Here is a 15754-nt window from a genome sequence, read left to right on the forward strand (position 1 = left end):
CAAATTTGAGAGTCACAGCATGAAAATCTTTGCTGGAGAAGATTTTCACCCCTGAAATATCCACTGAGCTATCAAGAAAATAAGTCTTGAGGTCATCAAGCTATGATGTCATTGTTTGATTTGGTCACAGCTGTTTGTTTTTTGAAGTCTTGATGTGATGTTATGATGTCAGAGTGTCAGAAATAATAATAAATAATAATAATAATAAATAACTTTTCTATAGCGCGAGTCCCATCAATTGGCTCCAGGCGCTTTACAAATTCATTATAGAATAAACTAGCACAAATCAACAAGCATACAAAACATACATTTAACTGAGACATAACACCAAGAACCCAAGCACTAAGCAAAAACTTTGCGTACAATGTTTAAAAGTACACACACACGCACACACACAAATACACACACACACACACATTCACACACACACACATACACACAAACACACATACACACACACACACACGCGCGCACGCACAAAGATACCATTGACAAATAGACCATAAAGCACATACAGGGTAGAGAGTTCCATATAACAGAATAGAGTTGTGGAGAGTCAACTCAGGCTAAGCAAAGGCTTTACGAAACAGGTATGTTTTGAGTTGTGTTTTGAAGGAGGAAAGGCTGCTGGAGTCACGGATAGAACTTGGAAGCGAGGTCACACAAGTGTCTGAGTATACATATTTTGTCTTGGCTAGCCAAAACTGAATTTGGTCAAGAAAATTTGTATTTATATTGATTCTTGTTAAAAAAAAAAATTAAAAAATTAAAAATTTGGTGGATGTTCAGTATGTCAGGCTAGGGATGGTGGTGGGAAGGAGGTTGGGGGTTGTGCAAGTTTGAATATGTGAAATATTCTTAGTGTTACACGACACTTGAGATTGACGAAGTTCTCAAATGTCGTATAGTTGTGTTCTTTTATTCTACGTGGCCCGTCTTCACAGCAGCAGACAAAAACTCGTCAAATTGAGTTCGAGGATTTATTTAGCATTCCATACATACAACTGCACATCGTAGCAGAACTCAAAGTAGAAGCTTTTTAACATACAAATCGTGCTGGCCTATATAGTAAATACTCAATCTCGAGAATATTCCAGACCGAACATGATACAACTAAAATTAGATGAACTGTCCATGGACTAGAATAGTGACATTCTCTGTGACGTACATCAAAAGTGCTGACGCACTTAATCCGAGCGAACGCCACGAACCCACGACTCAAAACAACGTGGTAAACAACTTGTTTTGACAGGACTAGAAAGTTCACCTGCATTCTCGTCCAAACATAAATATTGTGTTTACAAAATATAATATCGGTACTTTCCCACAAAGTACAAATAAGTCAACTACATGCAACACACAAAACTGAACCAAAGTTCAGCAACGGCAGCGTTTCCTAACACTTAGCGTTGAATATTTAAATGGATTGATACAGGTCACATAAAGAGTTCTCTTGAACATTATTTTATGAAGCTGGAAGAGCTTTTTTTTTTGTTCGGGGGGGGGGGGGGGGGGGGGGGGGGTGTTGGGTCACAGGTAGTGGAATCCTCCTTTTAAGACCTACAAAACCCTGAGAAAATCAGGTCTTATAGTTATAATGGGGGTAAACTTACAGAGGTTAATGAACAGAATATCTTAAGAAAACAGGGTCTTGAAAATGTTTTATCGGGGGTTTGGGGTCTTAAAAGGGAGGGCGGGGTCTTCTAAGGGGTAAGGGGGTTCAGGGAGGGGCGGTAGTAACGAAGGCGAGTTGTATGCAAGCATTTGCTTTTCTTGTTTAAGTCTTGTTCCAAAGGTAGAGAAAGTGGCTATTTAACGGTTTTATTTAATTTTAAGATCATTTTTCAATCAATCACAACAAAACCATATATTTTCAGATACAAGAGAAAATAAGTAATACAAAGATATCATATTTATGATTCAAATTCCGAGTTTTAAAAAAGTGAAGAAATTGATAAATTTTGAATAGACATTTCATGAACACATTTTTAAGGTACCAAGCTGAAATGCAATTCCATAGTCTGCACTATTAAGGTCAAAGGATGAGTGACAAGGATTTCGAGAAAAATGATGAAAAAATGTGGCCGTGACAGTGTGGCCTTAACTTTTGAAAACGGGCAAATATGACGTCATCAAATATATTTAAAAAATCTGAGAAAAATGGCACAATGTGTAAACCAATTTTCATAAAAGTCCGTCAGGTACTATTTGAGATATGCATTGTACAGATAGACAGATATACATACCTAGGGAGACAAACCTAGCTCTCCGCTCTCGTTAAAAAATTCAGTCAGTAATTGACTGAATGTAAAAAAACATGTTCAAACATAATAAATCCTACAAACAATGAAGCTGGGGAGAAGCGTATATAATGGATAGTGCTTGAACAACCTTGATTGTGAAATGAAAATTAAGAAAAAGTGTTTGTGTAGAGTGTAGAAAACAGGTTTATTTTACTTTCAGTTGCACGTGTCAAGCACATCACTAATGGAACGGACCAGTCAGCTACAGCAGTTGAGGCAGGAGGCAGAGAGACACAAGTCGGCGCAAAACTCCTTTGACACCAACGTCAGGCTGGAAAAGGTGCTCTTGGGGCTATGCTGCTAACACATACTCACACATGCACACGCGCACACACACACACACACCTACGCACACATGCATACTTGCACAGAGACATGCACACGCAAATACACTGTACAAAGGCTGCCTTTTTCATTTTTATACTGTGCTGAAAAAGAAGGTTTGATGAGGCAGCAGTCATGCAACTACCTGATAGACATGCATGGGGGATTGTGACATTTGAGTGAAACAAGAAGTGGAACAAGCAATAATTAATCTTCCGCCTTAAGGGGTTACTTGTGTGTTCAAATCGCTCGACAGATACATTGCACATTTTGTGCACAGGTTCCTAAGCAATATCAATCAATCAATATCAATCAATCAATATCAATCAATCAATATCAATCAATATGAGGCTTATATCGCGCGTATTCCGTGGGTACAGTTCTAAGCGCAGGGATTTTTTTTATTTTTTTATTTTTATTTTATGCAATTTATATTGCGCACATATTCAAGGCGCAGGGATTTATTTATGCCGTGTGAGATGGAATTTTTTTACACAATACATCACGCATTCACATCGGCCAGCAGATCGCAGCCATTTCGGCGCATATCCTACTTTTCACGGCCTATTATTCCAAGTCACACGGGTATTTTGGTGGACATTTTTATCTATGCCTATACAATTTTGCCAGGAAAGACCCTTTTGTCAATCGTGGGATCTTTAACGTGCACACCCCAATGTAGTGTACACGAAGGGACCTCGGTTTTTCGTCTCATCCGAAAGATCGACTAGCACTTGAACCCACCACCTAGGTTAGGAAAGGGGGGAGAAAATTGCTAACGCCCTGACCCAGGGTCGAACTCGCAACCTCTCGCTTACGAGCGCAAGTGCGTTACCACTCGGCCACCCATGGAGTCCAATATTGGACACATCTGTGCAAAGAAAAAAGGTGGTTGCCTTATTAACCTTTTTTTTAGAATTTTTTTACTGGGGGTTGTCAAGTACGATTTTGCGAAAAACACTGCGATTCTTAACGTGATCCTAACTGACATATTTAGCTCTACAAATGATAAATGAAACATTACTTTGTGTAGATAAATGAATGAAGAGTATCACTTTATCATAATACGGCACTTATCAACGTGCATTTTCAGAAAATGATCGAGGTTTCTCGAGGGCGTACACATAAAACTATCACTCATTTAGTAGTAAAAACGTTATTAAAAAAGATTCCCTCGACAGATCATAACTAAATTTGAACACAGCTAAGTTCACTGTATACAGATACAATACCTGCAAACAAAATAAGTTGTTGCCTTATTGTCTACTTCACAATTATTCCCGCACCAACCCCACCCCCATATCTTGATTGACAAAAATGATTAAAAAAATAATTTGGGAACCCTGTATGTCAGTTGGTAGAGGACTGAACTTGTGATCTATGAATTTGAATCAGGGGGAAGGGTTGGGGGTCGGAACATTTGTGTGCAAAGTTTCATAAAGATCTGTCCAGTAGATTCCTCTGAATCGCACATCGCACACCACAGGGCACACACACACACACACACACACACACACACACACACACACACACACACACACACACACACACACACACACACACACACACACATATATATATATATATATATACACACACACCAGGGTGGATCAGTTAGTTTGTAAGGGGGGTGTTCCGGCTTAGAATTCAAGAGTGTAAATTGAGGTCGCTAAGCGCCCGAGACCGATCAAGGGGCACACGCCCCCCCCACCCCCCCCCCCCCCCCCCCCCCCCCCCCCAGGAAAAAAAAAATCGCTCGTGAGATCCATTACATATTTTGAGCACATGTTTCTCTGAGCTATGTCCAAAGATGCAGCCAGAGAAAACGTTATTTCCTTATTCACTTTCTTATAAGAATTTTTTTTGGGGGTGGGGGGTACCGGGTGGGCAAATATGACCTTACAGAAAACACTGTGATTCGTAACGTTATCCTAACTGATATTTTTATCTTTAGAAAAGATAAGTAAAACATTCCTTTGTGTAGATAAAAGAATGGAGAGTATCACTTTATCATAATACACTACTTATCACTGTGCATGCCGAAAATCATCGAGGATTGTCGAGGGCGTACACATACAATTATCACTCATTTAGTGGTAAAAACGTTATAACACAAAATTTGCTCGACAGATCATAACCAAATTTGAACACAGCTTAGTTCACTATATACCGTTACTATACCTAAGAAAACCATAGGGTGTTTCCTTATTGCTTACACCACAATTATCCCCGCACCACCCCCACCCCCATATCTTGACTGACAAAAATGATGAAAAAAATTCATTTAGGAGTCAAGTAGGTCAGTTGGTAGGGAGAAGTGTGCAAAGTTTCATAAAAATCTGTATAGTAGTTTTCTCTGAATCGCAATACAAACACATACACCCAACCACTTAGTGCCCTAAGTGCACCGATACCCCCTACCAACCCTCCCCCCCCTCCCCCAATCCACCACACCCCCCCCCTCCTCCCCGTCCACCACTGATCACAAGCGCACAAACACACACACACCCTACCAACCCTCCCCCCCCTCCCCCAATCCACCACACCCCCCCTCCTCCCCGTTCACCACTGATCACAAGCGCACAAACACACACACACACACACACACACACACAAGCAAACTACCCCCTCATAGCGATAAGAATAAGTTCAGTCAATAACTACATTTCTGACTATTTTCAATAAGAATACATTCTCTCTCTCTCTCTCTCTCTCTCTCTCTCTCTCTCTCTCTCTCTCTCTCTCTCTCTCTCTCTCTTTTTGCGAATATGATTTTGAAGCGCATTCCATAAAGTCGGTATCTGATATCTAAATTGTTTCGCTAATGTTTTCGTCCTGATCTTTGGGATGCGGAGGATTTTGTTTCTGGTGATGATCTGAGGGAACGGAATGGTTCATAGATGCTGAGGGAATTGACAGGTAGGGGGGGGGGGGGTGTGTGTGTGTGTGTGTATATGGGGGGGTACATTTTCTTAACGCTTGCACCCTAACACAGCTAACTTGTAATTTATCCTGAACTATGAAAGCGGCAACACGCATACTCACAGAGGCACAGTCCAATGGTACGGATGCCGCGAATTGTTACAACCACTGACTGTTTTATGTACGGAAGCCGGTAGTCTTTTTGTTGTTGTAAAGCCGGTCCTTAATTGGACGAAATCGACTACGCGTAGCTCACTTCGTGAAGCTACCGGAACTAGACTTCGTCGCAGTCCAAGGGAAGGCACTATGGCGGAAAAGAGAGTTATCTTTTCATGTCTTGGCGTCTCAAATGCGCGTAGTCTCGACCAGCGCGTGGTGTGCTTCTTTCTGAGTACTTTACGTCACAAATTGTACTTTACGTACTTGATGATGACGTAAGTTGATTGTATGTGTTCTATTTCATTGACTGAGCACGGCCGGGACCAGTTGGCGTGAGCGCTGGAATTTCGAGTTTCATTCGACATGTCAATGCATCGCAGTATGAAATAATACAGTTAGGAGGTTAGTTCTTGTACTTTGGGTCAACCAAAGTCGATAAATGCATTCTTCACTATGGTATTGAGTCTGATTTCGTCGTCCATCTTGAATCGAAAAGCACTCTTCTTACAAAAAAACCAACTTCGTTGCGAGCTACGGCGAAGCTTCGCATGTCAAAACTTGAGAAGCGATGTTGGGGTCAAAGTATCACGCCGTAGCTGCGGGTTTTTGGTATAAAGACTTCGCGAAGCTTCGTGTAGTCGACTACGGGCTCAATTAAGGACGGGCTTCAACAACGTGATGCATGTTTGTGTGATGGTTTGCACGAATAACCATTGAAATTTAGTTTTGATAAAAACAAGCAACATTTCCATTGAGCACACAGGTGCTTAGCCAATGTGTATTGAAACTCGTCCAATTATCGGAAAATGACATAATTTTTGCCAATATAATTATTTAACAACAACAAAAAAACTACCGGTTTCCGTACATAAAACAGTCAGTGGCTGTAACAACAATTCGCGGCATCCGTACCATTGGACTGTGGGAGGTCGTACACTGCTAACACTGCGACGCGTACCCAAAAGCTATGGACACTCTTTTTATCAGCTGATGATACGAACACACTTGCATATTGGGACATTACTAATTGTGTATTTCAGTTATAATGCATCACGTTACCTGGTCAAACTCCGTCTCTAGTTGGAAATGTCCTCCCTGACCAAAACCCCGCTCCTACCATCCACAACAGGGAGGACATTTCCAACTGGAGACGGAGTTTCATGAAGATCTGTCCAGTAGTTGTCTCTGAATCGCACTACACTCACACAAACACACAGACAAGCACACAGACACACGCACATACACACACACCTGGGTGAATCAGTTACTTTGTAAAAGGGTTTACTTAGAATTCAAAAGTCTAAATCGAGGACGTGAAGCGCCTTAGGCTGATCATAAGAATGCCCCCACACACCCCCCCCCCCCCCCCCCCCGCCCCGAAAAAAATAATCTGTCGTGAGATTCATTACACATTTTGTGCACATGTTCCTGTTAGCAATGTGTACAAAGGTTGGGGGTTCCTGTACCGGTCCTCCCCCCCCCCCCCTTCTCAATTTGCCCCCTGACCGCAAACAGGCATCATCTGTACCTCATAGGGGGCCTCGGCGTCACATGGACCCATACCTCATAGATCAATTGGATATTGTTAAAAAGGTGTTTGGGGAAAGCTCCTCTGACCGGAATCGAGGTAATAATTTATTTCAAAACCAGGGCCCGTATGCATGAACTAGAAGTAAGAAACACTGGAAGTAGAGGCCTCTTTTCGAAGTGGGAACTCCCGAAGTCAACTTTCTAACTGTTCACAATGCATGAACTGACTTGAACGCCAAAGTAGTGACAGCGAGAGTATTAAGGTCAAGGTGCATGCGCACGTTTCTATCAACATGGCAGTCAACGAAAATGAAAAAGAAAGTAGACACGGAGGGGCGTTCTGCACCTTTTTCAGATGGTGAAATTGCTGTCCTCTTGACAGAAGTGTTTTACGAAAGAACGGTTATTCTGTCCAAATTTCAGAACAGTCTAACTGTTAAACATAAAGACGCTGTCTGGTCCAAAATTGCCAAAGAAGTCTCTCTCTCTCTCTCTCTCTCTCTCTCTCTCTCTCTCTCTCTCTCTCTCTCTCTCTCTCTCTCTCTCTCTCTCTCTCTTACGACACACGCACACACAGACAAACGTACACTCATGCACATACTGACACTATGACACAAGTGACACTGACGGCACACACACACACCACACACTGCACACACACACACGCGCGCGCGCTCGCGCGCACACATATACACACACACACGCACCCATACACGCACGCACACAGTCACAAACAAATAACCACACACTCACTCTCTCTCACTTTCTCTCATTCTCTCTCAATCTACACTCATACACACACTGAAACTATGATGACACAAGTGACACGTCACACACACACATACACACACACACCCACACACACACATACACACACACACACACACACACACACACACACACACATACTCACCGTAGTGACACACATATACACACGCGCGTACAGTTGAAAGTCAAGACATGATATGATTTTTTCAAAGCATAGGAAGGTTTCTTTTGAAAATGAATAAAATTAACACAGAGGCAAAACCCGGTCTTCGTGCAGCCGGAATGCAATTGCGGAAAGATTAATAAAAAATATATAGCTCCCGGCGGAACTTGAACCCGGAGCAAATGAACGAGAGTCCGGAACCGTTACCACTGCACTATGTTACTCGTGTAGAATAGAGGCATGATGAAAAAAGGCATTCTGAGTTATTCAGTCGTGCTGGTTTGAAAGCTCGCCACCTTCGCCGAATGACTCGAGCACGTTTTTTTCGGTCAGTAACTGATCGAACTGTCGCTTTTGAGTCACTCTGTTTTAAGCATTTCACCTAAATTAAACAAGAATGTCACAGTCCGTGTCTATGGTGCAAGGTAGGAGACCGTCTCATTGTAGCCAAGTTACGACAGTTGCTCGATTGACGCATTTCACGTCTTCGATATTGTGTCTGAGATCATTTCCCAATGAGCTGCCTTTAAAAACGGAATGTCCTGCAATTGTAGTATGCGCTGGAGGTTTCTTTTGGATGGGTAAGGACCCTTGAGATGCGATATCGTCGTATAATTATGTCAAGCGAGAGGCCCTTGACATTGGAAGTGGGAACTTCGAAAGCAAAGTTGCCAGCTACTCGGTATGCACGAGCTAAATTGAACGCCGAAGTAGTGGCTTCGAGAGTTCTGAGGTCAAGGTCGAGAAAATTGGGGGAATCCCAATTAGTGCGCATGCGTTTGTAAACGGTAGGCTTGGTGACCAGAAGAAACAAATCTCATCGCGAGTTCGTAAATGGGCAAACGTTGATTGCGCTGTAGCTTTTACTATAAGTGTTGTTTTTAACTGGTTGAACGAAAGCTGTGATAATTGTCCTTAAATAGAATGACTGTCTATAATAATGATTTCGTTGACCAGAATGTTGGGGACCATAAAAAAGGTTGTTTATGTGGTAGCGAAGTCGGTTAACTTAAAACTCTTTTTGTAGTGTATTTTTTAATGATTGTGTATCGGTAAAACTGCTGGACAAAAATAGTTTGGTCAGAGCGAATGTTTGTGTTACTGGTAAATTTAAAAAGGCAGAACTCCATTTTTTGGGAATCAAGATATAAGGTGTAGTGAAAAGAAGATAAGTTCAGCGAATTTCATATTATTTGAGAAAATGTGTGTCCGAATTTTTAAAACAGAAAAATTGTTGCACTTAGGTGTTTGTAAATTACGTTTGTCCTCGTTAATTGTGAAGAGGATGTATGTTTATATAAAGTTCAAAGTCAAGATTGGATTTTTGTAGCCTACGTGCGTGTGTGCATTACGATAAACTCGGGTGTGGTGAATCACAATAAACAGCATAAAACGTAAGAACATGAATAAAATATCAAGGCGCAAATATAGTCAGCTCATCATAGTGTGGGGAGTGGGTACACACACACACACACACACACACACACACACACACACACACACACACACACACATACACACACACACACACACACACACACCGTCGAACACACACATAACGTCGAACACACACACACCGTCGAACACACACATAACATCGAAAACACACACACACACACACACACACCGTCGAACACACACACACCGTCGAACACACACATAACATCGAAAACACACACACAAACACACACACAAACACACACACACACACACTTATGAAACACACACACACTTATGAAACACACACACAAACACAAACACACACACACAAACACACACACACACAAACACACACACACACGGCACGCGCGAACACGCAAACAAACGTATGAAGGAACAGACGCACAATTATACCCGCACGCACGCACACACAGGCAGACAGGCACTCGCACAAATACATACACACACACACACACACACACACACACACACACACACACACACACACACAGATAAAGCAATGACAAAAAAAAATAGCAGAAACTTACACTTCAACACTCGAACGAACACACACACACACACACACGCACACGCACACAAACACACGCACGCACGCACACAAACACACACACACACACTCACACATGCACACAACGACGCCCATTTTCATAGAAACACAGTAACCCCCTCGTATAAGCGGGAATGAAAGAGTGGTGGCCAATGACCCAGAACAAACAAAAGTCAAAGCTGGCAACTCAGGTTTGTATTCAGGGAAATTTGCACGAAATGCATGCAGAAGATACGACTTTTCCCTCTATTTTCTCTCTTTGGGAGCGTCAGCTCGGTTTGACATGAAAAACTGAAGAAAAGCCCTGCCTTTTTGCACTGAGAAACTGTGGAAGTAGCGTGTTTACTACTGGGTCTGGCTGTAGTACATTTACCCTCATTTACTTCCTCGTTAGCTTCCAAAGTAAACTCTTTTTTCGTCCCATGCATGCGAAAGTGAGGATGTACTTCCGATGTCACTCAAAACTTTAGAAGTAGTCGCAAAATACCCTGAGTTACTTCCTCGCTTTGCTTCGAGGTAAACCCTTTTTCCGGCCCATGCATACGAAAGTGAGGCAAGTACTTCCGATGTCACTCAAAACTTCGGGAGTTGTCGCGAACTTCCCCCATAAGCATACGGGCCCTGGTGTTTTTTTGTGGCTAAGTGTCTGTTCTACACGAACATTCTATAACTTGTTAATCTGTGTCAGAATAATGAACTGTTAACAAAGTTACTCGTATGAAGGTACTATGAAGCCAAACGCATAGGTCCTCACCCTCCACCCCCCCTCCCTCCCTTAATACGTACATTTTCACACTCATACAACCAAATGGACACACATCCACTAACTGTGACACACACACACACACACACACACCCACACACGAACACATAAACAAACAGACAAACAAAGCGTGTAGATGCGCAGGTCCGCTTCGCAATGCCGTAATGGACGCCCACTCTTACTTAGTAGATTCCTTTCTTAAACTATTTATCTGTCACTATTTCTCAAAACTTCGCTTTCTCACACTCAAGACGACATGCACAGACGCAAAGACACACGGGCACACACACGCCCGCCCGCCTGCACGCACTCACACAACAAACAACACACACACACACACACACACACACACACACACACATGAGGAAGGGATAATCACACATTTTGCGCCAGTGAGGTTAGATTGGTGAGATGGGGTCTGAGGCTGGTATGGGATTTGGGGGTAGGACAGACGAAAGGGCACGGATTCGGCGGTTTGCCATGTCGAGTCAACTTCATATAGATCTGTGTAGGCGATCAACAGCCCCAGCCGATCTGGATCTGTTCAAGTCTTCTTCTTCTTCTTCTGCGTTCGTGGGCTGAAACTCCCACGTACACTCGTGTTTTTTTTTGCACGAGTGGAATTTTACGTGTATGACCGTTTTTTACCCCGCCATTTAGGCAGCCATACGCCGTTTTCGGAGGAAGCATGCTGGGTATTTTCGTGTTTCTATAACCCACCGAACTCTGACATGGATTACAGGATCGTTTTCGTGCGCATTTGGTCTTGTGCTTGCGTGTACACACGGGGGTGTTCGGACACCGAGGAGAGTCTGCACACAAAGTTGACTCTGAGAAATAAATCTCTCGCCGAACGTGGGGACGAACTCACGCTGACAGCGGCCAACTGGATACAAATCCAGCGCGCTACCGACTGAGCTACATCCCCGCCCACAAGTTCAAGTCAAAAGTAAAGTCAAGGATACGAAGAAGTTTACCGAAAACCATCGATCCCAAGGACTCATGTTGTAACTTTTCAAAGCAGTTACATTCAATCAAAGCTCCATCCACATTAAACCGAACGGGAATCGTCGAATATCCACGCAACTTCACTGCAATGTCGAAAACGAACTCATAATGTCACCGCAGATCAATAGTTGGTTTTGGTTTTGTGTCGCAGCAAAGAAACGAAGCAAATCTCCGGCTTTTATTTCACACTAACACTGGACATCTAGATGTATGGCCGGGAACGTAGAAGAAGAAGATTTCACACTAAAAAATCGTTCATTTAGCGGGTTATTAAAATATATTTCTTTGAGGTTGCAAGGCAATGGCATCGCTGAGATGTACTACTTCGAACACACAACACAGGTTAGAAATTGACTGCATTTGGGTGCTTTTTACGGCCAAAACAGAGTGACCTTTTTGACGGGTTTATGGAAAAATCACTTCGGGGGCAGGTCTAAAATCCTGTGTACAGTGCCAAATCATACATCCTTTAAAAGAGCAAAGCATGTTCTTTATTCTAACATATGGGCTAGGGTAAGTCATAGATATAAATAGACAGTATCTGTCTTTGGGTAAGTGTATTCCATTCCTTTGATAGTCTCGTCATCTACACTTGCGTGAAAAATGCAATTTTGAGTCTGTTTTGCATAAAAGACCCGCGAGATTTGTAGAAGTCAAAACAACAACTTACAGTCCAGCCTCTCAACTTTTGTTCCATGCAATTTGTTTGTCTGTACGTATAGACTGAGGGGTGCCCCGAAATGATTTGTAATCACAACATTCACAGACTTCAAATACGCCATTGAAAAACTCGTCCACGTGCGTTTTAGATCTATTTACTTGGGTGACTAAAACTGTCGTACCTGCCAAAGGCCGCTTCGCGTAACAAAATGACTACAGCAGTCCCTCTCATGAACGGACACCCTTGTCCCATAGTAAAACTGTCCGTACATTGCAGGTGGCGGTCACGGGAGGGGTGACCACACCACCCCCTCCCGCATACACTCACACAGAGACACACAAACAACAGGATTGAGTCTATGCTAATCACTTCTTGTGGCTACTAAACAATAACAATAAACTCCTAATACTTCTTTAAACGTTCTGTAAAAATGATTTGTATGAAAAGTGTTGAAAAGAAGAGATGAAATAAATCCTCAAGGCAGTGAACACACTCACCATGCACTGACATACGAAAGCAGCCACACAAACACAGCACAGAGGAGCGTGTGCAGACTCCTGCTTTGCAAGAATAAGCTTGAAAACCAGTTTGAATAAATAGCAGCAGATAGAGCTGCATGTCATAATCATGTAATTTATTTTCTTCTTGTCTGGCTTTATTGACTGCATGCCGATCATGTGGCATGGCAGTGACTTTTCACTTTTCAGTCGGAAATACGTGTGGCCGGTTTTTCACTCTCTTTCGCTCAGGACCTTCATCGACTGTGGTTTCTGTTGTTTACGTCCAACAGACAAGAATAAAGAGCACAATGCAGTTTCATGTTGGCATCTTCGCATGTACTCCACTCCTGACCAAAACTACCCCCCCTCCTGATGGGTACACGTGCACTCAAGTTATCAGTGACTGTCATCACGCCATTGCGGCTGTGATATTTGTACCAAGAGCCGGACTGCTCTGTTATCGATTTTGTTGTGGTGAAAATTTGATGATGGTCTGTCCGTACATTGGAGGTATGACCTGCTGTTGGGACCGAAAATGAGTGTCCGCGTCCACGTTTTGCAGGTGTCCGTTTAAGGGGGGGCAAATATAGAAGGAAAACACTCCGTGCCGAGCAAATGTGTCCGTACATGTCAGGTGTCCGCTCACGCCGGGGGCCGTACATTGCAGGGACTGCTGTACCAGAGTCGCAAGGCTCGAGATAATTTTTACAAGAAAGTCATATTTCGTTGTTCTAGTCCGAATAAATATGAAGATATGGCGAGTTGAAAACGCCGATTCTTTCGCCAGAAACACGTCTGTTTCCATACCGGAAAGAAGGAATGGACTGAGAGCTACTATAAGCACGGCGCCGTGCGTACAATCGACCGAATGATGTTATTCACACAATACCATTTGACGATCTCTAAAAAATCATTAAATTACATATTCTTACTCAACTCACATAGGTAGCAATAACTTCGTTTGGTTGCTAAGACATTGAAGCACTCTTACATGGTAACATGGGGAGATAACTCTAAAACAAAAACCCTCCTGCCATATATGGCATGGTCCGTGGTGGTTATCTCCCCTTACCGGTGCTGTGCGCATGCGCAGGAAGTACACCGGTAATACTCATTCCTTTTTCTTCAACGCACGGTGCTTGACGTGTTTTGAAGCGCTCAGGCTTTTTCTTAAGCCATCGGCCTTTCTCTCAGGGAAGGCCATCGGATTTTGGTAACATATCAACGACCTTCTTTAATTCTTCAGGAATTGGTGAGAGCATTTATTTTTTGTATAACGAGAAGATTTCTTAGCGTTTTGAAGGTTTTGCCACTTGTCTTTTGAACTTTTGTCCGCCATGTTTGACTGTCAAAATGGCCGACATCCTAGACATAAAGAGAAAATAAGAGCTCTGCCAAGCAGACTCGCCCACCTAGTTCTCAATTGGGCAAAACGATTTAAGCTGGCGCTAAACACGAACTTCTTCTACTACTCATAGCTCTCAAAGTTCTAAAGTTTCCTTAACGAGAAGCTGTCTTTAGCTTGGGACTTTACCCTGATACGCAGCTTTCTATTCTATTGTTGATAGATAACGCTTCTCCCTCAGTTGACTTCTCGGTTTTGGTTTATAACCTTAGGTGTTACAACCATAATGAAGTTAAGCAAGCGGATCCTCTTGACCGTTTGCATCGTTATTCTGAGGTTCAGGGAATGTTTACTGCTGATTGTAAACAAATAGCATGTTAGGCTTCTCTTATGCTCCCTTCAGGAGTAAGTAACGCGCTGTCGTTCGCGGGTTCGTTCCGAGTCTTGTGCAACCGTTACGTTTACGCACGTTGTTGCAGAGGCGACAGATGTGTTTAGTTCGGCGACAGGTTTACCTGTCAACGAGCTTTTGTCTGCCTGTCAGACACCAGCACCGCCCAGTCCTCTCGGCGCTCTAGCGTCGCGGGCGGTGTTTTTGCGATTTTGCGCGGGTTCGTTCAGAACCAACTGCGACGGTTACGTCCGCTGACGTAGTCGCAGAACCAACAGTGGTGTTGGAATCGTCACGTCTACCAAACGTTGTTGCAGAGGTGACAGATGTGTTTAGTTCGACGTCAGGTTTTCCTGTCAACGAGCTTTTGTCTGCATGTCAGACACCAGCACCGCCCAGTCCTCTCGGCGCTTTAGCGTCGCGGGCGGTGTTTTTGCGATTTTGCGCGGGTTCGTTCAGAACCATCTGCGACGGTCACGTCCGCTGGCGTGGTCGCAGATCCAACAACGGTGTTGGAATTGTCAGATCCTTTTGACAAGTTTTTGTCTGGTTCTCAGACATCAGCACCTCACGGTGTTCTTGGCGAAGTACGCAAACCTTTGACTTCGGTTTCCGTTTCGGCGGAAGTGCACACCGGACGTAAGGTCGATTCCACAAACCTGTCCTGTAACCGACAACCGGATCACGACATGGGGTGTGATGAGCACACGTCTGCTACTTCCGGTAGCCAGACGACAGGGTCCTCCGGATACCATTTCACGGGTCCGGTTGATGCTGGTGCTATGCAGTCAGCTGCTGGTTCCGCTTCCGCCGTTTCGGCAGCTGCGGCTTCCGGTGGTAGGACACATGTCACGGTGTGTGATGAGCATGCGTCTGCTACTTCCGGTAGACAGACAACAGGGTCTTCCG

At 43.5% G+C, this 15754-nt stretch overlaps 1 protein-coding gene across 3 annotated transcripts in view; it reads left to right on the forward strand.

The window, feature by feature from the left end:
- Positions 1–15754, forward strand: part of LOC138964089 (ankyrin repeat domain-containing protein 26-like) — a 609546-nt gene that overhangs the window by 269768 nt on the left and 324024 nt on the right. For all 3 annotated transcript variants that reach the window (XM_070335976.1, XM_070335974.1, XM_070335975.1), the window contains exon 34: positions 2464–2583. In XM_070335976.1, the coding sequence (XP_070192077.1) occupies positions 2464–2583 (120 nt within the window). The remainder of the gene's footprint in view (positions 1–2463; positions 2584–15754) is intronic.

Source organism: Littorina saxatilis, linkage group LG4 (genome assembly GCF_037325665.1).
Source record: "Littorina saxatilis isolate snail1 linkage group LG4, US_GU_Lsax_2.0, whole genome shotgun sequence".
Lineage (NCBI taxonomy): Eukaryota > Metazoa > Mollusca > Gastropoda > Littorinimorpha > Littorinidae > Littorina > Littorina saxatilis.